Source organism: Macaca mulatta, chromosome 1 (genome assembly GCF_049350105.2).
Source record: "Macaca mulatta isolate MMU2019108-1 chromosome 1, T2T-MMU8v2.0, whole genome shotgun sequence".
NCBI classification, from domain to species: domain Eukaryota; kingdom Metazoa; phylum Chordata; class Mammalia; order Primates; family Cercopithecidae; genus Macaca; species Macaca mulatta.
The window spans coordinates 107,846,275-107,871,321 of NC_133406.1; the positions used below are offsets into that span (position 1 = coordinate 107,846,275).

The 25,047-nt window shown below is 39.5% G+C and overlaps 1 protein-coding gene and 1 long non-coding RNA gene across 9 annotated transcripts in view; one reads left to right on the forward strand and one right to left on the reverse strand.

Annotated features, from left to right (window-relative positions):
* AIM2 (absent in melanoma 2) overlaps nt 1-24,833 on the forward strand; it is a 131,215-nt gene extending 106,382 nt beyond the window's left edge. For 2 of the 8 annotated variants that reach the window (XM_015112746.3, XM_077941514.1), the window contains 5 exons: nt 7,317-7,598; nt 12,120-12,253; nt 14,502-14,921; nt 17,252-17,440; nt 18,210-18,444. In XM_015112746.3, coding sequence (XP_014968232.3) covers nt 7,337-7,598; nt 12,120-12,253; nt 14,502-14,921; nt 17,252-17,440; nt 18,210-18,236 — 1,032 coding nt within the window. In that variant the 5' untranslated portion in view covers nt 7,317-7,336 and the 3' untranslated portion in view covers nt 18,237-18,444. Of the gene's footprint in view, nt 1-4,136; nt 4,271-7,316; nt 7,599-9,487; nt 11,529-12,119; nt 12,254-14,501; nt 14,922-17,251; nt 17,441-18,209; nt 18,445-23,250; nt 23,334-24,367 lie in introns of those variants that run through there. The other 6 variants (XR_013396463.1, XR_013396462.1, XM_077941522.1 and 3 more) reach the window with 6 other exon arrangements.
* On the reverse strand, nt 15,358-17,242 carry LOC144330373 (uncharacterized). Its single transcript, XR_013396472.1, has 3 exons — nt 16,972-17,242; nt 16,112-16,268; nt 15,358-15,670 (listed from the first exon to the last, which is right to left on the reverse strand). It is a non-coding gene; the product is annotated as an uncharacterized LOC144330373 (long non-coding RNA).
* Nucleotides 24,834-25,047: the final 214 nt, after the last annotated feature.

Consider the following 25,047-nt stretch of genomic DNA (forward strand, 5'->3'; position numbering starts at 1 on the left):
CTCATGGGAATCATTGTGAGCCAAGATGAATAAGTTATAGGTTCTATTCCATTTAAGTAGAACATTTCAAGAGTCTAAAGATTTAAAGTTTGTTATTGAAGGCATATCAGAACTGTTCTTTTGTTTATTTACTATTAGAAAATGCAAAGGCATATGGACATTGCTTATTAGTTTAAATGCCAGAGATTAGATATTAAAGCAGTGGTTCTCTTAAGTGTTGTGCCAAGACCAACAGCAGCAGAATCACCCAGGAACTTGTCAGAAATGCTGGGGGTGAGGCCTAAAATCTGCATTTTCACAAGCTTCCCCCAGGAAGTTCTGATGCATGCTAAAGTGTGGAAATCACTGTTTAGATACATTTTTAAAAATTAACATTTAATTGCCTTGAGGTGTTTGCTTTTACTTGTGATTTCTTTACAAAAGTTCTGAAATTGAGGCATCACTAAACAAGTCTGAACAATTCTTTATATGATCTATTTCTAAAGCATACCTTTTTAAGAAATCTGTGGACAAGATATAAAAGTCTTCAGAGTCATAGATTTTCTCCTTATTCTTAAAACTGTTCAATGCAGTACTTATTAGATACCTTCCGTTTGCCCATAAACATTTTTTGACCAAATCAATGTATAAAAAACCAGTTAGTGGTTTCTTACAAGACTAAACATACTCTTATTATATGTTATTATACAGTACAGCAATTGCATTCCTTGATATTTACCCAAAGTTGAAAAATTAAGTCCACATAAAAACATGCCACAGATATTTATAGAAGGTTTATTCATAATTGCAAAAACTTGGAAGCAACTAACATGTTCTTCAGTATATGAATGGATTAACTGAGAGAAATGGAGACAATGGAATATTTTTTAATGCTAAAAAGAAATGAGCCATCAAGCCACGAACACCCATGGAGGAATCTTAAATGCAGATTACTAAGTGAAAGTCTGAAAAGGCTATATACTGTATGACTTCAACTATATGAAATTCCGGAAACAGCAATACTATGGAGACAGTAAAAAGATCAGTGGGTGGTTGCCAGGATTTGTGGGGAGAGATGACTAGACAGAGCACAGAGGATTTTAGGGCAGTGAAACCACCCTGTATGATACTATAATGGTGGATACCCATTATACATTTGTCCAAACCCACAGAATGTACAACACCAAGTGTACCCTAATGTAAACTGTGGAGTCTGGGTGATAATGATGTGTCTATGCAGGGTCTACCCTGGTGGAAACGTTGATAATGGGGAGGCTGTGCATGTGTGAGGGAAAGGGGTATATGCAAACCTGTGCCTGCAGCTCAGTTTTACTGTGAGCCTAAAACTGATTTAAAAAACAAAGTCTACTAAAAAAAAAAAAAAAAACTGGAAAAAAAATGCGAAATGACATGCTTTTGTGTGTGTTCTTTCTCATGCATCACATTCGATATTTATTTGATAACTTTCTTTTTTCTCCACTCACTCTTGTTTAAATGCTTATTAGCTGGTTATTATTCATCCTGGCATAAACCTGTATATCTCTTATCTTTTCTCTTCTGTTTTTCCATTTTATTGTTTTCTAGGTATACTTTTAGAAAGAGCTCTTCAACTTTATCACCCTATTAGCTTTAAAACTTTTGTGCTATCACATTTAGATAATATATTTATAAAATCTCTCCTGTTAATTTGTTCATTTTTTACAAGGATTAGCACTGTCTTTTTGTTTCATGGATGCAATGTCTTCTCTTCTCTCTCACATATATATTTCTTCTTCTACCCTCTGCTTTGTCCTTGTTTAAGTTCCTTCTTCTGATTTGTTTTCTGTTTTTTTTTTTTTTTAAGTTGGAGGCTTTTCTGAATGTTATTTATATCTGTTTACTCATATTTAAGAAAGAAATATCTATACCTATATACACACAAAACTGAATTGAACTCTGTTTGTGTTGGCCTGGTTTATTTATGAGTTAGTTTAATTATAGGATTAGCACGAAAGGGCCTGAGTCTTCATGCTGGAAAAACTCAAAATGTCAGTAACGGTGGGAGTTTTTCCCCTCTTGGGCCAGTCGCTACAGTGGGATCCTCCAGTCTTCTGCTTATGGCGTAAACCTTGCTGTCAGTACTCTAGGAGTCAGTGGGGAAAGGGCTTGGGGATCCCACTTTTCTCTGTGAGACTATTAACAAACTTCCCTTTTCAGCACAGTTGCTTCCTTTCCTTTCTGTGTCTTGTCACCCAGTCGGGTATCTCTCTGATCAAATTTCTTGGTAAAACAAAGCTGAAGGATGAGCACTTGTCTGTCTGCCCTGGGTGCAGCAGTGTACCTGCTCCTCATTGAGACCACTCCCCAGTTTAATCACTTAACTCACCTTTTACAGGACTTGAAGCCTCAAATCACTATGCCTCTCCGGGGTGGTGCTTGTTGGGTTCTCCCTCAACAGGGAGCTTTTTCTCATTTACTCAGTAGGTTACCAAATTCATACACTTCGCAGGCTTTTTTAATTCTTACATATTGTTCTCTTTGGTGTTCTTTTGCCTTGTGTGATCCACTCACTCATGCATTCACTCATTCAACAAATATTTTTTGAACACTTTCTCTATGCCTGGCACTGTATCAGGTGAAGTGGATGCAGTGAGCCAGTGGGCAGAAATCTCTTCCCTCATGTGTGTTACATTTTAGGAGCATGAGCCAGAGAATAAACAAACAAATGACATATGCGGTATGTCAGATGGTGGTCAGTAACACGTGTGGGAAAAAATAATGCGGTGAAGAGGTAGAGAACATGCTGGTCAGAGAAGCCCCACAGATAAGGTGCTATTTGAGCTGACAGCTGGCAAAAGTGTAGAAATAAGCCTTGCAGCAGAAAGTGAAGGAGGTCCTGCAGCTCTGGGCTGATTACGTGGGCATGGTTAGGTGCTCTTCCTCTGCTCCCATCGCATCTTGAGCATGCTTTAATTATAACACTTATCATTATGTCCTATTGTGATTATTAAATTACATGTCTGTTTCCATGACTTGGCAGAGCTGCTGAACATCTGGAACTTTGTCTTACTAACTTTTATATTCTCAGAATCTAATACATCGTATTAGATGTTCAGTGCATAATTGTTAATTCAATGAATAAAAAAGGAAAACCTCAAGTAAATTGCAGACTAGAATCAAGCCCTCAAGCTCTGAGTTTAGGGTTAGGAGCCTGGTTAGGAAGAAAGACTGTATATATGCTTTTGAGGCAAGCAGTCAGTGAGGGAATGAGGCACGATTACTTGCATGTGGCTACAAGCAATAAAAATGGGGTCAAAATGGTTAGCAGAGGGACTGCCCCACTAGTAGACAGGAACTGTTACAACAGGCTATGACAACGAAGACAGATTGCAAACTTCCTACTTAGGCACAGATGAGAATGTAACACAGAAGAAACCGGCTGCAACTGGTTAAAGCCAAGATGGTCGAAAACTTGGCTGACTGCTGACCCTTAGCTTCATTGTGCCTTAATATCATAAAACTTCCATGGGGGAATTCCCACTCCCATCATGCACCTGACGCCATGACAGTTCTGGATTAACCATCTTTAGTCAAGAAAAGGGTGGCACCCCGATTCTGGGAATTGCCCGCCCATTTCCCAGAAAAGCCTTCCTTTTTATCATAGAGTACCCCATACCTTCATTGTGCTTATTCATGTAGTACATGAACCGCATTGCCTGTGACTCAATCTTTGAGTGCCTGCACTCGTCCCTTGAGGGTATCCTTGCTTTTGCTCCACAATAGAATGTCTATACTTTCACTTTGGTCTCATTTCCAGATTCTCTTATGCTTTGAAGACAAGAAGCTGCACTGGCATACTGGCAATGCTTGTAGATACCCTCTGAGATCAGTGTGCTTGTTTATACCAGAAAAAAATGTCATCACCAGGCCCCTTAGTCACAAAGCGTATCACTAAGTCATCTTCGGTCATTTTTTACAGTTTCCTAGCCACTTTCTGTTTCCAATCAGTGTAACTATGTGGCATGACTCAGATACAAGTTTCTATAGAAATTTTCTTCTGTGGCTGCTAGTGAGAACCCAAACCAGCTCAGCCAATGAGAGCTCCAGTTGTCACTCCTACCCACACTGGGCCTGCGGGTGACAGGAAGTGTTTATTAGGGGTACGTGTGAAGCTGTTCAGAAGTGTCAGAGTCTTTGTGGCTTTGAAAGTCACGTAGGTTATTTGGGCATGCTCTCCTGAGCCCTCTGTTAGTTAAGCTCTCTGAAGAGAAGGTGGCAGACCCGGTTTGCTGATCGCCCCAGGGATCAGGAGGTAAGCACCATGGAGGAGCTGGGTTAGAGAGGAGAGACTGAACCGTTTCTCCGCTGAAAAAGACAACTGAGGAAATGCCAGCCATGCTATGCACCCCTCTGAGAACTTGAACCTGGGAAAATGGACATGAGCTCTGAAAGGATGGGTTCATTTATCTTTTACTCACTTTAGCCATGTCCTCTGGTGTCTCTGAGCTGGTGTTCCTTAAGCTTCAGATCCCGTTGGGGTTTATCTATCAGCCTGTTTGTAAGACTGACTTTTATGCCAATAGCAAATACAAGCATTTTTTAAGTTAACAGATATTATGAAGTAAAATGCAAGTTTTTCATTTATAAGACAACGTAACTTCAGAGAAAATGATGAGTCAATCTTATTAAAATGTGATTAAAATGTGATTGTTATTATATAAGAGGCTTATAGGAAGATTAGTTTCTTATAGACAAGTAGGAAAGCAGGAATCATGCCAAGCTGATTGTAGATAGTCAGCAAAGGTAGTGTCCTTCCTTGCTTTCATCAGTAGGACGGGGGCATTTGGATGGCTTTATCATTACAAATATTTTTAATGTATTTATTATTTTGAAAATGGTCCTGATAATAGTTTTAATTTTCACTCATGAACTCTACATGTATAAGTAGAGTTTGTCCAGCCCTTACCAGCATATAAGGAAAAACATTATGAGGCCATTAACAGTGATAGTTTAGAATTTATTAACATTGACTCTACTGATGGTGGTATTCAAGCTTCCCTAAAATTCACAATCAGTTATTTTCAGCTCATAGACATCTTTTCCTGTTCTTCGGCTTATTTCTTCCACTTTATATGTTGCTGCTCTGGAAGTCATTAATTGCTAATAATGTCAAACATCTTTTTTATGTTTATTGGATACTTGAGCAAATTGCTCATTCACATCTTTTGCACACTTTTCAAATAGACTGTTTATTGTTTTCTTAGTGATACATGGTTCTCCATGTATTCCAAAAGCAAAACTTCTATTAGCTATATATATATATATGTATATTTCAGGTATCTGCCCAGTTTTTGCCTTATATAAACACTTTGTTTAGTGTGTGTGTGTGCACGTGTGTGTGTGTTTCCTACAAAGAAATTAAGAATATGCATGCAATCACATTTGACAAAGTTTGTTTTTTTTTCTGGCTTGTCCTTTTTGTGCCTTGTTTAAGAAACCTCCTTCTACTTCAATGTATTGAGAAATTCTGTGTTTTATTCAACATCATTACTATTCTGTTTAGATAATTAATCCAGCCAGATATATATTTGTGTATGATATAAGAGAAAGGCCAAATATATCATTCCCCGAATATTATCATTTGACTGAATACTTTTTATAGTTGGCCATTCTTTCCTTGTGATTTTTAACGCCACTTTGATTATGTACCATGCTTTAACTTACATGTGGTCCTGTTTCCACACTCTATTTATTAGTTCATTTTTCTCTATGCAACTGCCATATCGATTTAATTATTATACATTTGTAGTAAGTATTGATACCTAGTAGTAGGGATACTACATCCTAATAAACAATTCAACATGTTTTGCAGGTTTTTGTCTTTATTTTTTTCATTTAGGTTTTAATATCATTCTGATAAGTTCTATGAAAAACCCTTTGAGATTTTGGATGGGAGTTTATAGATTAATTTGACAACATTGCTGTCTTCATTTTATCAAGTTTTCCCATTTAAAATATCACACATACACCCACTTAAGTAGGTCTTTTAAATCTCCCAATGAAGTTTTATAAGGTTCCCTTTAAAACTCTTAAATATATTGTATTAGATGTTCTTATGTACTTTGTAGTTTTGTTGCTATTGGAAATTACTTTTTTACGTGATTTTTTTCACTCTTGGAGTGGTGCTAGAATAAAGGAATGCATTTCTGCATATTAATCTTATAGTTACAAACTTTTGAATTATTATTTATAATGTTTTGTGTATTATTTTGGATACTATACATAAACAACTATATTACTACAATGTGATTTTGGCAACAAGATACAAAAATAGGTTGATGGACAGAATAAAGAATCCAGAAATAGACTCACTCATATTTGGACAACTGATTTTTGCAAAGGTAAAAAAAATCGTTAAAAAGGATAGTCTTTTTAATATACGGTTCTGGGAAATTTCATATTCATATGAAAAATAAATGAACTTTGAGTCATTGCTTATACTATATACAAAATAACTCAAAACGGTACATACACCCAAATAAAATGATTAAACCATAATATTTTTAGAGGAAAACATAAAATCTTCTCATCTTGAGATTGGAAAAGATTTCTTAAATAAGACAGTGAAAGCATGATCCATGAAAGAACAAATTGATTAATTGCACTTCATCAGGTATATGTATATGCCAAAATTTATCAGATTGTATACTTCCAATATATGCACTGTGTTGTATGCCAGTTATGCCTCGATAAATCTATTTTAAAAATAAAAGGAAAATGTATCCTGTTTCCTTTTTGTTGTAGTGTTTTTTTTTTTTGTTTGTTTGTTTGTTTGTTTTGAGACAAAGTTTTGCTCTTGTCGCCCAAGCTGGAGTGCAATGGCGCGATCTTGGCTCACTGTGACCTCCGCCCCCTGGTTCAAGTGATTCTCCTGCCTCAGCCTCCTGAGTAGTTGGGATTACAGGCCCCCACCACCACGCCCGGCTAATTTTTGTATTTTTAGTAGAGATGGGGTTTTGCCATATTGGCCAGGCTGGTCTCAAACTCCTGACCTCAGGTGATCCGCCCGCTTTGGCCTTCCAAAGTGCTGGGATTACAGGCGTGAGCTACCATGCCCAGCTGATGTATCCTGTTTTCTAAGAATTCCAGAGGTGTTGTATACTTTCTGAAGATGTCTTTCCCAGGAATAGGGATCACCTTGCTTAAGAAGTTCTTACCTATGTCCCATTCAAATCTCTTTTACTACTGCAAACATTTTGTTTATTTTTCTTTAAAAATATTAATAGCTCACCTTGCTTTATTTTGAATGTAGAATCCCTTTTGGTGTTGTAATCTTACATGCTTTGGATTCCTTATAGGTTGATCCCAAAGTCGTCAGATGGAGAGTAAATACAAGGAGATACTCTTGCTAACAGGCCTGGATAACATCACTGATGAGGAACTGGATAGGTTTAAGTTCTTTCTTTCAGACGAGTTTAATGTCGCCACAGGCAAACTACGTACTGCAAACAGAATACAAGTAGCTAACTTGATGATTCAAAATGCTGGTGCAGTGACTGCAGTGAAGAAGACCATTCTTATTTTTCAGAAGTTGAATTATATGCTTTTGGCAAAACGTCTTCAGGAAGAGAAGGAGAAAGGTAATGTGGTAGTCCCGCACCTGCCCAGTCCCTTTCTCTGCCAAGCCTGGGCCTTTCCTTTCATGGCGTCCCTGGGATATGACCCCCAGTGCACACTGTTGGAATTTGTTTGCTAACTTAGTGCACCTGTCTCTTTGCCCCCTTTTACTGAGAATCACTTGTAGGAAGTGTTTGTTACAAATTCCACAAATCCATTCCAGCCTTGGTTTGCATCTCTTGTTCCAGCCTTTAGGGTGACCACTTCCATTTATCATCTTTTCTCCTTGCCCATCTTTGTCTCCAGTTCAATTACAGTGAATATGGATGTAGAATTTCAAAGTTAACTTTTCCCAACTCCATTTCCACAGTATGTAATGCTCTCACATTCTACTGAAGTCTCAAAAATATAAATTATTGCATTGGAAAATTGTAAACCAGGATATTGAGCACCTTTTTTTCCTTCACACAGTCTGTTTATTTCTCTCCATGTCCCTATCTTTCTATGGTCCCAGACTATGCTGCTTTCTTTAGGGGATGATCTCCTCCTTCTTCAGGGAGGGAGAATCCTCCTTCAGGGATTCTCTCTCCTCTCTATCTCCAGTGACAGTATAAATTACCCACAGCAAAAAGACTTTTTTAACATTATTCAATAAATCACTCATCATCTCCATCTGAATTATATACATTTAGTTTAAATTCCTGATTTTGTTTACCAAGAACAATTGATACGTCCCGGCTTCATGTCTGAAGAACAAAAAAGAGCTAACAAAGGAGCATATCACTCCAGGACTGTCCCAAATGAGAGTCTCCAAATGCAACAGTTTTAGGATTCAAAGTAAAACCGTAACAGCAAAGATTACAACAGCTTTTAATAGCATTTGTGGGTGTACAACACGGTGACATGGCTTCTCACACATGGTTTATAAGAAGGTTAAATGAAGCCACATAAGTGATACTATGTAGGTCCATAATTCTATACAGATGTAAACTGTGAGGTAGTTTCTAAGGCACTAATGAGAAAGGAGTGGTTGTTTTCCCAGGCTTTAAGTTAGAAGGTGTAGTTCTTTAAGATGGCCCTTAGATGGCGGTAACTACCCATGTTACTTCCATGTAACCAGCTGCCCTGTGTTTCTTATCTGGGATGAGACAGGAATCTATTGGCAAACATAGGCTGAGATATTTAGAAATATCTTCTATTTTGGCAATAAATCAAGAATTAATTCTTCTCTTTGACCAGGATAGCACAAAATTTCCCCTTCTACAATCTTCTCCCCATTTTGCTGTTCTAATGATTCTGGGATTTTGTTATTCTACTTAGCTAAAAAAGATCCAGTTTGGGACTAACTTGGAGACTCAGGAGTAGATCATCCAGAGGCTGTCCCAAATGAGAGTCTCCAAATGTAACAGTTGTAGAATTCAAAGTATGCTTTTGGGCCAGGTGCAGTGGCTCACACCTTTAATCCCAGCACTTTGGGAGGCCAAGGCAGGTGGATCACTTGAGGTCAAGAGTTCGAGATCCGCCTGGTCAACATGGTGAAACTTTGTCTCTACTACAAATACAAAAATTAGCCAGGCATGGTGGCAGGCGTCTGTAATGCCAGCTACTCAGGAGGCTGAGGCACGAGAATCACTTGAACCCGGGAGGCAGAGGTTGCAGTAAGCTGAGATCATGCCTCTGCACCCCTGCCTGGGCAACAATAGTGAGACCCTGTCTCAAACAACAACAACAACAACAACAAAACACAAAGTATGCTTCCTGCATGCTCTACAAGAAGGCAACTGAGTTCCTTCATCGCTCTCAAATTCCATCCGTGGACATACTTAGGCCTCTTTTGAATGTAGGAAATTTTTGTGTGTCCATGCTATTTCTATTATTGTATGAAAAACTTTTGTTTCATTTTTTTGAACAGTTACTATCATTCTTGGTTAAGTGATCCTTCTCTGTTGCCATGGCATGTCTGCATGTAGAGTGCTATATGCTCTTCTACTCACAACCTCACCCCATGGAAGGTAGAAGATACCTGGAGAATCTTTAATGAAGACAGAGGCAATAATTAGTAGAGAGGAGAAGCTTTTGTATGAAGCAAGATGAGAAAATACAAGGATTCATAAGCATAGAAAAAGGAAGCAAAGAGAAAATGTGATCACAGTCTACAGAAGTCCTGCAAGATTAAAATAAAATGCTGAAAATGATAAATGAGATAATCAGTAACAATGTCCACCTGATTATTAAGGCAAATGAGAGATTTATAGTGGGCAGACAAGCTTGTCCACAAATATTGGTACCACTGTGTGTGAGATGAAGTATGGCTGATGTGATGTGGTAGAATGGTAGGTTGATTCCCTTGGCCTCCTTGATGCTGTTTTCTCGCCAATGCTGTGAACATAGAAGAGACTTTATCTGCATACCTTTCTGAAACCAGTTGCATGGAACTAACTTATCATTAGAAGGTTAGTGTAACTTCTTTCTAGAGCAGAGATCCTGCTACAATATCCCTGTCAGACAGTCAACCACTTTCTGATCTTTGAAAGGTAATGACAGAGTACCTACTACCTCATAAAACAGTATCGTTTCTGTTTTTAGTAAAATCAAAGTGATTGCCTTGCTATTTCAGCCCAGAGTTGTTCAAATTCTATCAGAAATGACATCTAATAATTTCTCAGGCCCTCTTCTGCCTGAGAGTGCCTTAAGTCATTAAACACGACCATCTTGTTACATGGTCTTTTTAAAAATCAGGACTAGGAGTTGGCTTTTCACAATAACATATAACCTGACCATAGATGTGGAGGAGCCCAGCCAAAGTATACAACTGCATTTTGTAGGCATTAGTGAGGAGCCAACATGCCACCCATCCATCCATTTCTTCATCCATTCAGTAAATACCTATTGAATTGCTAATAGGTACAAGGAAAGCTTTTAGGTTCTTATGATAAAACAAGGTGTTAAAAACAAATCCAAATTTTATACAGCTTATATTCTAAAGGGAAAGTAGATATTTTTCTTACAGGAAAATTTATGAATGTAATTAATTGAGACAAATGCTCTAATGGAAAGGAAGATGGTTCTTCAGCAGCATGTGTCAAAGGAGCATTAACATAAGCCACGAATTAGAGTTGGTGTTGGTCAAAGTGGGTTCCATAGGGAAGTGACCCTTGCACTAAGCTCTGAAAAATGCATAGGAGTTAAAGGTACCTTCAGTCAGAGGGAACACTGTGAAAATCCCTATGACAGCAGGTGTTGACCTGCTTGAGGACTGAAAGAAGGCCAGTGTAGCTGGAGTACAGAGAGTCTTCAGAGGGCAGGATGGGGTCCCCTCGATAGAAGGACAAGGCAAGGCCTTGTAGAACATAATTAGAAATCTGTGGCCAGGTGCGGTGGCTCATGCCTGTAATCCCAGCACTTTGGGAGGCTGAGGTAGGCGGATCACAAGGTGAGGAGTTTAAGACCAGCCTGACCCACATGGTGAAACCCCGTCTTTACTAAAAAAATACAAAAATTAGTCAGGCATGGTGGCATGAACCTGTAATCCCAGCTACTCAGGAGGCTGAGGCAGGAGAATCACTTGAACCTGGGAGGTGGAGGTTGCAGTGAGACGAGATTGGGCCACTGCACTCCAGCTTGGGTGACGGAGTGAGACTCTGCCTCAAAAAAAAAAAAAAGAAAAGAAAAGAAATCAGCCCTTGTTTCATAGCAGTAGTTTATTCATTTTCACTACTACATAAGATTCCATTTAATTGATAATTACATACACATATAAACTCATATACATATACATATATAGAGAGAGAATTGGTCTATTTTTTATTGTTATTTTAGTCATTTGAGGCCATTGTGAAAAATGCTGCTATGAATATTTATTATAAGCCTTATGTACTTATCTTTGTATGTTTGTATTTGTATGTGTGTTTCTCTTGACTGTACACCTGTGAATGGAATTACTGGATGTTAAGGTAAGTAGATATTGAATTTCAATAAATAGAGTCCCAAACCATTTTCCAAAGTGTTATACCGATTTAAGACTAAGACTTCATAGTTTCTTTTGTTTTTTGTCTTTTGTTTTTGTTTTTTGTTTTTTTTTTTTTTGAGACAGACAAGGTCTCACTGTGTCATCCAAGCTGGAGTGCAGTGGTGTGATCACGACTCACTGCAGCTTTGAACTCCTGGGCTTAAGTTATCCTCCTGCCTCACCCTCCCAAGTAGCTGAGACTGAAAACATGTGACATTGCACCTGGCTAATTTTGAAAATATTTTTTATAAAGATAGGGTCTCCCTATGTTGACTAAGCTGGTCTCAAACTCCTGGCCTCGGGTTGATCCTCCAGCCTTGGCCTCCCAAAGTGCTGGGATTACAGGTGTCTGTGCCAGGTCCAGTTTCTTTCATTTTAAAACAAGATTTTTTTTTTTTTTTTTTTTTTTAGAAAAATTAACTGCTCTTGAAGATATCTTAATATGGTTTTAGTATTTATTTCTGGTGACATTTGAAAATGTGCACTGCTCATATGTTTATATGCTTATTGGCCATGTCTTCCATTTTTTAATCAGTTGATAAGGAATACAAATCGGTAACAAAACCAAAGCCACTAAGTCAACCTGAAATGAGTCCTGCTGCACCTGCAGCCGTCAGAAATGATGTCACAAAGCAACGTGCTGCACCAAAAGTCTCTCCTCATGTTAAGGTAGGATGAGGAGAGTGGAGTGGTCTTTGTCCTTGTAAGAGCATCACTGTCACTGTCATTTCCCACATTGTTCTCTGTTCTTTATCTCAGAGCATGCAAATAAGGGAATTAAGGCCACAGTGTGAAAAGCACTCTGAGTCACAAAAACAGGAACTACCTCTGATTAATCAGATTAAACACCTGTTGAGCTTCTAATCTCTGTCAGGGCCTGGACACATTAACACTCTGTTATGGTTTGGATTCTATAAGACGAAAACTCTGAGATAGACAGTTGTTTACAGGAAGTCTATTTTAGAGCACTTTCAGAATTAGTATCTGTGAGGAAGTGAAAGGAGTAGAAGAGGAAGAATGTCAAGTCCAATATAGTTGCAATAGAGGCCTTGGCCTACCCCACAGGGAGCTCGGGAGCTGAGAATGCCCTTCAGGGCTCCCAAGACTGGTGGGGGAGTCTGTGGTTTGCACAGACCCAGGCTCTGGGTCACATCAGAGATCTATTGCAGAGACTCTTACACTCGGCCTGGCATGCCTCTGTTTGTTTTCCCCTGTATTTTCCCTTAGTTCTTGACAGCAAATTGCTTTTTAAAAGTAATGTAAAAAAGCCCTTTATACACCTGCATGGACAAGGTGAGGTGGCCCTGTTTAGCTGAGAGAGTAGTGCCTGAAGAGTCTCATTGATGAGAATGATTACTTTAGTCCTGAGGGAGCGGCAGGCAATATCGGAAAGGCCCAACACAGAATCCACCACACATGCAATTTCATTTCCTGTGAAGCAGGTGTTACACCATTTTATAGCTGTGTGAGCTCTAGAAACTGATTACACATACTTCATTCTCTTTGTCTAGAGGAGCCATTTCCTCTGGGTTTGGCCCAGAAACTTCTGGATTTTTCAGAAAACAAGGTTCAAGTATACATGGTGTGATTCCATCACCAGTAATGAAAATATGCATCATTCAGTCTGGAAGACTCAACTAAAGATACATGGACCAAAGAGGACTTTTGTAGTGGAACTCAGTGGAACTGACCTTTACCTGCATTGATCCAAATGCAGTCAGTTATACTGCCCGTCAGGGCCCCTTACTGGCCCCAGCTCCACTGGCCCAAGCTTCAGGTCACATCGGAGACAGCCTTCGAGACTCCTACACTTGACTTTTTATGCCTCTGTTTGTTTTTCCCTGTATTTCCATTTGGTTCTAGATGGCAAGTTGCTTTTAAAAAGTAGTATTTTCTCCCAAAACAAACCAAAAAAGGTATCTTATCTCTGTTAATTCAGAAAAATAAAAAACACAGAGAAGCGAATAAAATTACCTATAATTGTATCATCTAGGAAAAAAATATTGATGTTGGTAAATATCTCTGTAGTGTGTTTGTGTGTGTGCTTTAACTGCTTATTTATCCAAAAAGAAAGAGATTTTTTATCTGTTTAGGACCTTTCCCTTTATTGAGTCAGTTATAACAGTTTATCACATTATTTCTCTAAAGCATTTTTAATATTTGCATAGTAATCTATTTGTGACTATACCATATTTTGTTTAACCAAATTCTATTTTTTATGTATTTAAATTATTTCTTTTTTTATAATTTCAAATAATAAGATATATTTTTAAAATGTAAACCTTAGTGCATAATTCATTATTTAAGGGTAAATCCACAAATGTAGTATCAATTCTCCTTTTAAATTTCTCCTTTAACTCACTTGTAAGATCTCTGACCTAGGTCTCCCCCTTAACTCACATTAAACATAGTCTACATTTTGTTACGTACAATACCTCCCTAGGAATTTGGGGAACCCTGTGCAGGTCACTGAGCTCTCTCACTTTTATACCAGAGTAAAATGAATGTTTAGGACAGTGTTGGATAGAGAAACAAGGATATATTATGCCCGAATGGAATCCATAGAAGATGGAATCAGATTTATCAGATTTACCCCGAGGCTTAGCAATATTTCAGAAATCTGATGAAGTCTTTTTATATAGCACATGGCAAAGCAAGGATTTGGTTTTAGGGATCCTTCCTCCAAAACATGTTACACCGTCTTATCTGAATACAGGAGTTGAAATCTTCCTTCTGCACTCTCTGTTCCATCTAGATCATTCTAGGCCTCAAGTCTCTTCTTATCCCCTCTGTGTCTCTTCCCTTGATTCCACCTGTCTTCTGTGGCTTCCTGAGGCTTAGCACTGTGGGTGAAGGAAGGTCCTCTCAATAGTACCTTTTTGACTCACAGCTGATATCTTTCTTCTCTTGTCTTCAGCCTGAGCAGAAACAGAGGGTGGCCCAGCAGGAATCTATCAGAGAAGAGTTTCGGAAAGACTGTTTGCCAGTTATGGTACTGAAAGCAACAAAGCCCTTCACGTTTGAGACCCAAGAAGGCAAGCAAGAGATGTTTCATGCTACGGTGGCTACAGAGAAGGAATTCTTCTTTGTAAAAGTTTTTAATACACTGCTGAAAGATAAATTCATTCCAAAGAGAATGATTATAATATCAAGATATTATCAGCACAGTGGTTTCTTAGAGGTAAATAGCGCCTCATGTGTGTTAGATGCTAAATCTGACCAAAAGGTTGATGTCCCGCTGAACATTATCAGAAAAGCTGGTGAAACCCCAAAGATCAACACGCTTCAAACTCAGCCCCTTGGAACAATTGTGAATGGGTTGTTTGTAGTCCAGAAGGTAAGTTTTCATAGCTAATTTCATATTGATTAGTAAGAATAACGTATTTTCCATCTGATCTTAAAGAGACTTTAGAAAAGGTGTTAATGTCTATACAGACAAAATAAAAAAATACAAAGTTCTAAAGAGCTGCAGAGTTAACATGCCAAAATTCATACGAAAACTCAAAAATTGTTTTTATTGTCAAAAATGTCACAATCCTGTTTCAACTTATTCTTATCCCAGTAGCCTCTGAAAAAGGAATTAGTTCGTTCACATAGTTTTTATTTCTGCGTTATTTTTGTACTTTGTCCATATTATCTTTATTTTAAGTGACTATTGTTGTGATTGCAAAATAAGTGTAGTTGAGTAATCAACCAAATTAATTGACCTGAAAAACCAATATGCAAGTCAGGATTAAAGAACTGTGATTAAATGAAGAAAACAGAAGAAAGAGTTAGCTTGAGGAGACTTATTTATTTCTTTCTTTTTAATTAAAAGTAAACTTTAATGTCGAAAATGCAAACTTGGGGAAGACAGAAAAGATCACATACAAGGCTATCACTTCACACTTGGAAGGTTCCACAGCGGCTGGCGCTCCTCACTTCCCAGACGGTGGGGCGGCCGGGCAGAGGCCCTCTTCACTTCTCAGACGGTGGGGCGGCCGGGCAGAGGCCCTCTTCACTTCCCAGACGGTGGGGCGGCCGGGCAGAGGCCCTCTTCACTTCTCAGACGGTGGGGTGGCCGGGCAGAGGCACTCCTCGAGGAGACTTATTAGAAGTGAGAAATAATAAAGTATTATGACTCTGAGCTTCAGGGAACTAGCCTTGTGGAATGACTTTTTCTGGTCTAGGGCAGGACCTGAAGAACCGTAGAGAGGGAACCTGCTGCCCCTGCATTCAGAGCCTCAGAATAACCTCTGCTGCCCTGGGTTAGTTTTAGAAGGAATTGATAGGAAGACTCTCCAGTCCTCTTGGAAACTCAAGTGTAAAATGACCTTGGATAGGAAGGTCATGTTCTTTGTCCCAGTTTTCAGCTTTTAATCTGGCCACTAACATATATTGATTTAGTCCATAAAATTAAAGCTAAAATACGATCAATCTCCGAAATAACTGACCAACCTCCTATTTCCTTTTGATCTAGACTTGATTGTGCATTATTTCTTGTCTTTGATTACTTACTAGACTCTCAGCTGGATCTTGCATCATTACCTCATGTCTCTCCTGGACTTGTTGTTTTAAATAGCTGTCTTCAGGCTGGGCACGGCAGCTCATGCCTGTAATCCTAGCACTTTGGGAGGCCAAGGCGGGTGGATCGCCAGAGTTGAGGAGTTCCAGATCATCCTGGCCAATGTGGCAAAACCTGTCTCTAGTAAAAATACAAAAATTAGCCGGGTGTATTGGTAGGGACCTATATATAATCCCAGCTACTCTGGAGGCTGAGGCAGGAGAATGGCTTGAACCCAGTGGGGTGGAGGTTGCAGTGAGCCAAGATTGCGCCATCGCACTCCAGCCTGGGTGAAGGAGCGAAACTCTGTTTCAAAAAATAAAAAAATAAAAAAAATAGCTCTCTTCCAACCCCAGGGTCTTCTTTTTTCCCCTGACTAATCTGGCTACTGGCCCTGGAGAAGCTCCATCCTCTCTATCCAGCAGTTGTTGCTTCTATGGGCCACCCTGGCCTCCTCCTAAAGGAAGGGAGTTTGGGACTGGAAAGATGGGCATAGGAGACAGCATATTCTAAGTAAGACACGTCTGCCTCCTCTGTGTGAACTTGCTAACATCTATTAGATATATACCTGCTAGTTTCAAAGCAGAAACTTTTTCTTCAAGTTGACCCTTGAACAATGTAGGGATTAGGGCTGCTGACCCCGAGCAGTCGAAAATCTGCATATAATTTTTGATTCCCCAAAAACTTAACTACTTAATAGCCTACTCTTGACCAGAAGCCTTACAGACAATATAAACAGTCACTTAACACATTTTTGTGTTATACATATTATATACTATATTCTTAAAAAGTGAGGTAGAGAAAAATGTTATTAAGAAAATCACAAAAAAGAAAATATACTGACTATTCATTAAGTGGCAGTAGATCATCAAAGTTCTTCATCACTGTCTTCATGTTAAGTAGACTGAGGAGGAAGGAGGAAGAGGAGGGTTGCTCTTGCCGTCTTGGGGTGGCAGAGACAGAGGAAAATTCCCATGTAAATGGACCTGCACAGGTAAAATCTGTGTTGTTCAAGAATTAACTGTATTTCTTTTTAGAGCCTTCTTCTGGCATGTCTGATGTGTGACTGATGTGGCATTCCTTAATCAGATTATCAGAGGCTGGATGTTGATTTTCTTTTACAGGTAACAGAAAAGAAGAAAAATGTATTATTTGACCTAAGTGACAAGACTGGGGAAATGGAAGTATTGGTGGTTAGAAACGAGGACACAATGCAATGTAAGGAAGGAGATAAGGTTCGACTTACATTCTTCACACTGTCAAAAAATGGAGAAAAACCGCAGCTGACATCTGGAGTTCATAGCACCATAAAGGTGGGAACTGCATGGAGCAAAGTCAACTCTCCAAGGGGGTGATATGTTTTGCTTTCTGTCAGGAAGCTGGACTGGAGCCATTGAACAGGATATGGAATGGAAGACATTGATATTTAGTACACGTCCATCTCCCAGAACTGAGAAACCTCCCTCTTAGGAAACACATATTCTAGATACACAGTTAAGAGAACATGGGCTTTTCAAGGCAGAGGCGCATACTGTTATGCACACAGAGCCCAAGAAAGAGCTCCTCAGTAACACTACAAGTCTAAAGCAGAAAGCTTGCCCAGAGTTGGAAAAGTCATTCTGAGTAATGTCTTTGAAAGTAGACACACAATAGATACTTTGAGGACACATTTCCCTAGCCAGTCCCACCACGCCTGCACCTACCATAGTCCAGGGCACTTGAGTCCATGTAAACCCCTACTCTTGACCTTCCACCACACCCTCCTACCCATCTCCTGCCACTAGTTGGTGCTCTTCCCCAAGTCTCAGGGTCGGTTGTACTACCTGCTGTCTCTGTAGGAGTAGAGGCCAAGACTTGAGAAATATGCATATATGACCTTGCTAAGTTGGAGTGTATTTCTCAGGTCAGATATTCACTTTGGGAGTATGATCCAAGACAAACCAATGTATTAGAAGGGTGGGAACAAAATAATTTTATCAGAAGGTGATATACACTTTAGAAGGCCATAGTGACTGCAAACAGAGGAGGGGCCACTTATTGACCGCATCTCAGACTGCATGTTTTTTTTTTTTCTCCATCCAGGTTATTAAGGCCAGTAAAAAAACATAGAGAAATAAAAAGGACCAATTCAAGCCGACTGGTCTAAGCAGCATTTAATTGAAGAATACGTGATACATCTTCTTCAATCAGATTGTAAGTTACCTGAGAGCAGCAGTTCACAGGCTCCTCTCTCCACCAAATTAGGATAGGATAATTGCTGGATAAACAAATTCAGAATATCAACAGATGATCACAATAAACATCTGTTTCTCATTCATTACAGTATCTCATTTAGTTTGTCAATCCCTTGTCTCAAGCAAAAATACTTTATCAATGTATTATATATTTATACAAATGTAAAAGTAAACTACATGACAACAATTGCACAAAATACAAGAGGGAAGAATTAGGAGTATACTGTTAGAAGATCCTGTACAACCTGTGAAGCAGTGCAGTATTATTTGAAAGTAGATACTGCATAATTAAAAATGTATATTTTGTCCCATAGGGCAATGATTTAGAAATATTTTAAAAGGTATATAAATAATAAGACAATTTGTGTTATTGGAGAAAGAATAAGCATAAAGCCTAACGGAAAACTAGAGAGCCAAAACTAGGCTTGTAAATTTACAGTCTATTGATTTTCTACAAAAGTACAAACACAGTTCAATGGAGAAAAGACTAAAATAAAGTACAAGAACAATTAGATACCTGTACTTAAAAAAACAAATCTGAGCCATTCCTCACTCTTTATACAAAAATAAAGTCCAAATGGATCATTGGCTTTTCATAAACATCCAAAACCATAAAACTTCTAGAAGACATGGGAGAAAATCTGTGTGATCTTGGTCTAGGGAAAGATTAAAGATTTTTTAGATATCACACCAGAAGCACAATCTACATAACATAAATGCTTAATAATTTGAACTTCATCAAAATGAAGAACTTCTGTTCTTCAAAAGGTACCATTAAGAGCATTGAAAGGCAAACCATAGATTGTGGCTTAATATTTGTTAGTCACATAGCTGCTGAAGACCCTGTATCCAGGCCAGGCACAGTGGCTCACGCCTGTAATCCCAGCACTTTGGGAGGCCGAGGTGTGTGGATCACCCGAGGTCAGGAGTTTGAGATCAGCCTGGCCAACATGGTGAAACCTCGTCTCTACTAAAATCCAAAAAAAAAAAAAAAAAAATAGCTAGGCGTGGTGGTGGGCATCTGTAATTGCAGCTACTCGGGAGGCTGAAGCAGGAGAATCACTTGAACCCGGGAGGCAGAGGTTGCAGTGAGCTGAGATCACACCACTGGACTCCAGCCTGGGTGACAGAGTAAGACTGTCTCAAAAAACTAAATGATCCTGTATCCAGAATTTATAAAGAACACTCAAAATTCAATAATTGCAGAACAACCAATTAAATGTTTAAAATGGGCACATAAAAATACACTCAACATAATTCATCTTTAAGGAAATGGAAACTAAAACTACAGTGAGATACCATTATACATTTATTAGAACAGCTAAAATTAAAATAGATTACCCATACCAAGTGCTGACAAAGATTTGGAAAAACTGAAACTGTCGTGCACTGCTGGTGGAAATGTCAAATGGTATAACCTTTATGCAAAAGAGTTTGTCCATTTTTACAAACTTAATACGCATCCACAATGCTAAGGTCTGAGGAGGATACAGAGCCGTTGAAACTCTTACTTATTGCTGGTGGGAATGAAAAGTCTTACAGTCACTTTAGAAAAGAGTTTGGAAATTTCTTATAAATTTAAACATACACTTACCACATGACACAGCAAACCTGCTCTAAGTTTTTTTATCCGCTTGAAATAATTATGTATGTTCACACAAAAATCTGCATGTAAATATTCATGAAAGTTTATTTGTAATTATGCAAAAATGTAAAAAACTCAATTATCCCTCACCTGAAAATTGAATAAGCAAACTTTTGTAGATCCATATAATTGAATTGTACTCAGCAATAAAAAGGAGTAACTACTGACACACACATCTACATGGATAGATCTTTACTCTAAGTGAAAGAAGCCAGACTCAAAAGTCTACATTTTTAATTTCATTTTATGACATTCCGTAAAGGGCAAAAGTATAGTAAAGACTAGATCAGTGGTTTCTAGGAGCTTGGAGTTGAGAGGAAGGCTGGCAACAAAGCAGCAGGAAGGAAATTTTTGTCATGATGAAACTATTCTCTATCTTAACTTTTGTGGTAGTTTCATGACTACATGCATTTGTAAAAATTCACAGAAATTTCCATTAATAAGAGTAAGTATGGTTGTTTGTAGATTATGCCATGATAAACATGGAAAACATGCATCAAGTTGGAAGATAGAATTATGGATGTTTTTGATATTCTGTTGTTTTTTTTATTTCTCTGGAAGAAATACCTATTGCTTTTAAAATAAATAAGAAAGATGACACTTTTTAAAGAGACCCACAGAAATCAGGGACTTTAAAACAATGAATATTCCTTATCCATTAGGTTAATAATGTCCAGGATTTGTGAATGTGATGATGATATGATTAAGGAAAATGTCCTCAGAAGTGTTAATTGAAATATTAGTTTGGCAACATTATTAGTAATTATGCTCATATTATTTGACCCAGTAATTCCACATACAGGTATTTAACCTAAAATGTCAGCTTTAGCGCTATTGCATACCTTAAAACCACTTGGTACAAACTAGTCTGTAAAATGTTTATGAGGACAGATTAGCATCTCTATGAGTTGTTCTGTCCTCTCTGGTCTATACACTACAGGTCTAGGGGAAGCTCCAGCTTCTCATCTACTTGATTTGAGTCCCATGGAGAAGCTCTGGTATGTGGTAAGGTGGAAAAATATGACACAGTGCAGTCAAGGCATCAGAGGATGAAGCTATTTAAGTGAAAACAAAATTGAAGAGGCAAATTATTTTGGGCAGAGGGTAATGTTTTTCTTATTTCATTTAAACATAGATTGTCCTTAGAAAGTACAGTTTGAAGGGGAATCAGCATGGTGTTAAGGAAAGCAAGCAAAGGCTGGGATGTAGTAGCCCTCTTAAATGACACTAACTCCAAATCACCATCATCCACATACTCAAGAATAGGCAATTACAGAAAGCTTACATCAAGTGATATGCATATGAAATATTAGACTAGCTGAGAATACAAACATCATCTGTGTATAAAGCAGTCCTTTTCTTAGTGTTCATTAAGTCAAATTTGAATTTAGAGGCAGTTTTAGCAGTCTATGACATCTTAGGATGATGTCTGTTCCTTACTAGCTGAGTGATACTGTGATTTTGACCACTTCACTCAATCTCTCTGAACTTCAGTATTCTCACTGTAGGTGAGAAAACTGACTTCTGTAGCATCTGAAGTTTCTTCAGAATCTGGTTTCCCAAAATGAGCAAAATAATCTTAAACACATATACACACACATATACATACACAGATATGTGTGTGTGTGTGTGTGTGTGTGTGTGTGTGTGTATACATATTAGAATAGCATTGGGCAAAAAAATATAAAAATGTCTAATTGGCATCTAAGCCTACTATAATGAAAGACACATAAGCAGAAAGGTAGTAAAACAGTACATTTTTATTATTTCACTCTTTGACGCAGACCACAATGGCAAACTCTAATGCCTCTTTTCCTTAATGGGCATAGATAGCTTTGGACCTTCACAGTAGTGAGAGAGCCATATGGGAAAGGGCCCCCAGAGAAACTCCAGCCTGCACACTGGGCGGAGTGTGCACTGGGATGGAGCCACATAAGTTTGCGCCATTTGCAGTGGAGAGGAGCCTGGCCCCTCCTCTTCCTGGATGGAACCTGGAATTCAATCTGTGAAGTGGGAAGTGCACTGGCAGGGACTCTGGCTTTGTGGACCATCCCTGTTTCCCTCTTTTCCTTTTCACCCAAAAAACCCTGCCCTCCTCATGCTTCAAGTTGTCTGTGAGCCTAATTTTTCATGGCCATGTGATAAGCACTCCTGTCTTTAGCTGAACTAAGGAAAAGTCCCACATTTTTGGTGCCCAGAATGGGGCTCGAGAATTGGTTAGTGAGATGCAAACCAAGGAAACTTTTTCCCTCTCCTTTCTGAGCCTTTCATCCTCAGACTTCTGAGGGTAGGGGAAATCATGCCCCCACCCCCGTTGCTTCCAGGGGTCGGAACTGTTGACCTCAGTCTCCATGGCCTTCTACTTCCTTTTTACAGATGAACCGGTGAGCAGTGGCCCCTCACCACCCTCCCCTCCCTGCTGAGGCTGGGACACAGAGCCCAAGGCGCCCCAGGTGGCTGGCTGTGTTTTCTGCCATGGCCCCATGGAGTCTCTCCCTCCCCAGGTCAAGGAGGCCAGCTTCATCTCACACTCTATTTTTTTTTTTTTTTTTGAGACAGAATCTTGCTCTGTCACCTAGGCTGGAGTGCAGTGGCATGATTTCAGCTCACTGCAACCTTCGCCTCCCGGGTTCAAGCAATTTTCCTGCCTTAGCCTCCCAAGTAGCTGGGACTACAGGCATGTGCCACCACACCAGGCTAATTTTTGTATGTTTAGTAGAGATGGAGTTTCACCATGTTGGCCAGGCTGGTCTCGAACTCCTGACCTCAAGTGATCCGCCGGCCTTGGCCTCCCAAAATGCTGGGTCTACAGTCATGAGCCACTGTGCCCAGCCTAAGAATGTCACTTTCTAACAGGTTCAAGAACTCCGTTTATCTTGGGACCTTAAGAGAAGAGAATCACTCACCTCACAGGCATTTGAGGATACAAACCCGTAACTGGGCTTGGTTTTAAAAGGTCTTATCTGAGACTCCTTGTGAAACAGAGTTCCATCAAAGCCAATCCAAAAGGCCTACGTAGAAATAATTATTCTTCTTGCACTTTATGCAAATAATCAGACCAAGTGTAAGACTACAATCTATTTTGCCAACAACTCAGTCCTATCATGATTTATGTTTTTTATTGTTGTTGTTTTTTTGTTTTTGTTTTTGTTTTCCAAAATTGAGGACTGGAGAGAGAGAAATTGTGTTTCAAAACTTATCACACATTTGCCATTAAATTCTAAACTCATTAGTTGTTTTTAAGTTTTTACCTATATTTTAGATGAACCTTGCTTGTTCCTGTGAACCAACCAGCAAGCTCCAGCTCCAGCTCAGAAAGTACAAAAGGTATGGGTAATGTAAAAATCTCAATCGGCATCCTAGTTCTGAGCAATAATCCTGCAAAATCCTGCCAGATGATGGGAATAAATAGGATGCCCATCACGTGAAAGTTTCCTTTTTGGGAAAGTAAGACCAAGGGAGCTAACCAAAGCCAAGCACCATGCACCCAAATCCTAGCAAGCATAACTATAGCCACCAGTTATCTAGGTGTGTCACAAGACATCCTTTTCTCTTCCTTGTTGCAGGAGGACTCAATTCCACAGTTTCAGTTTAGCATTCAGCTGATGATAAGGAGTCCATGCAACATCCCTCAAGACACATTTTTGTCCCAAACTCAATTCATAAATGAGATCTAGGGAATCAAGGCTATTGACAGCAGGGGAGGTAGGGTGTACATAGGTAGAACAGATAATTCCTATCTCCTAGGCCCCCCTGCTTCATGGGTGCAAACCGCTTTACCACCCATGGTGGTGCCTGCCAAGGTTGCTGGGACTTGGGGATGTGAGGATGGAAGAGGGAAAGAGGATGCTCTTCCTTCTCTCCCTCATGTACCCCGGGTATCTGCTAGGAAGAGACGGGAACCAGGGATGCCTGCTCCCCTCTTTCTAGATGAGTAACCATTCATTTTCAGTCTGGACCCCTTTTGAAGCATCCTGAACCTTTAGGACTCCTTTGAAAAAACACCTTTCATTTTTCCTTTCTCCCCCTCAGTTCTCTCTTCACTGATAGGCAATTGTGTCTTTGTACTGTGGGACACTCCCGACAGATGCATCCTCCAAACTGGGAAGAGTTAATTTCCCAAACCTTAAACTGGTCAGCTTAGTATTGGGCTCAGGGGAAGGGAACCCAAAAGCCCGACATGCTGGCTAAAGGGTAAAGTTTTTTTTTTTTTTAATTTTTTTTTAAACCAGTTGGGCTTGTGACCTCCCTCTCCTTGTGCAAAGTGATAAAAGGCCTCAGGATTTTTGAGCTGTCCTTACCCCTCCCTTTGTTTAGATGCATGTTTTCTGATAATACAGTTTGTCTCTTCTTCCCTTCAGGCCATCAGACTCCAAACAGTCATGCAACTGGAGAGGCGGACAATGGCCCCTTCTGCTTGGAACCCTTAAATAAGCCTCTAAGGGACTTTGACTGCTGTTTTGCCAAAACAGCGCCCCCTGTCAGCAGGAAGCAGTTGAGATCCGTCTTCATCCTTATCCTTATCCTTATCCTTACTCTAATGGCAGTTAGATGCACTTCTTTAGAGGGGTCAATGAGACAGCCAGGTGGGAAGGGGTCCCCAGAGAAACTCCAGCCTGCACACTGGGAGGAGTGTACACTGGGGTGGAGCCACATAAGTTTGTGCCATTTGCAGTGGGGAAGAGCCCGGCCCCTCCTCTTCCTGGGTAGAAACTGAAATTCAAACTGTGAGGTGGGAAGCACACCAGCAGGGAGTCTGGCTTTGCAGAGGGACCCTTTCCCTCTTTCCTTTTCACCCAATAAACTCTGCCCTCCTCACGCTTCAAATTGTCTGTGAGCCTAACTTTTCATGGCCACATGATAAGGACTCCCATGTTTACCTGAAGTAAGGAAAAGTCCTGCAACAGTAGACTTCCCCATTCCATCCCTCATAGCTTCCACCACATCCCTATACCCCTCTCCTAACACACACACACCCCAAAGAGAACAACAGCCTGAGCTCTAAATCAGGTTCTCTAATTTACCATCTAAGGGTCATTAA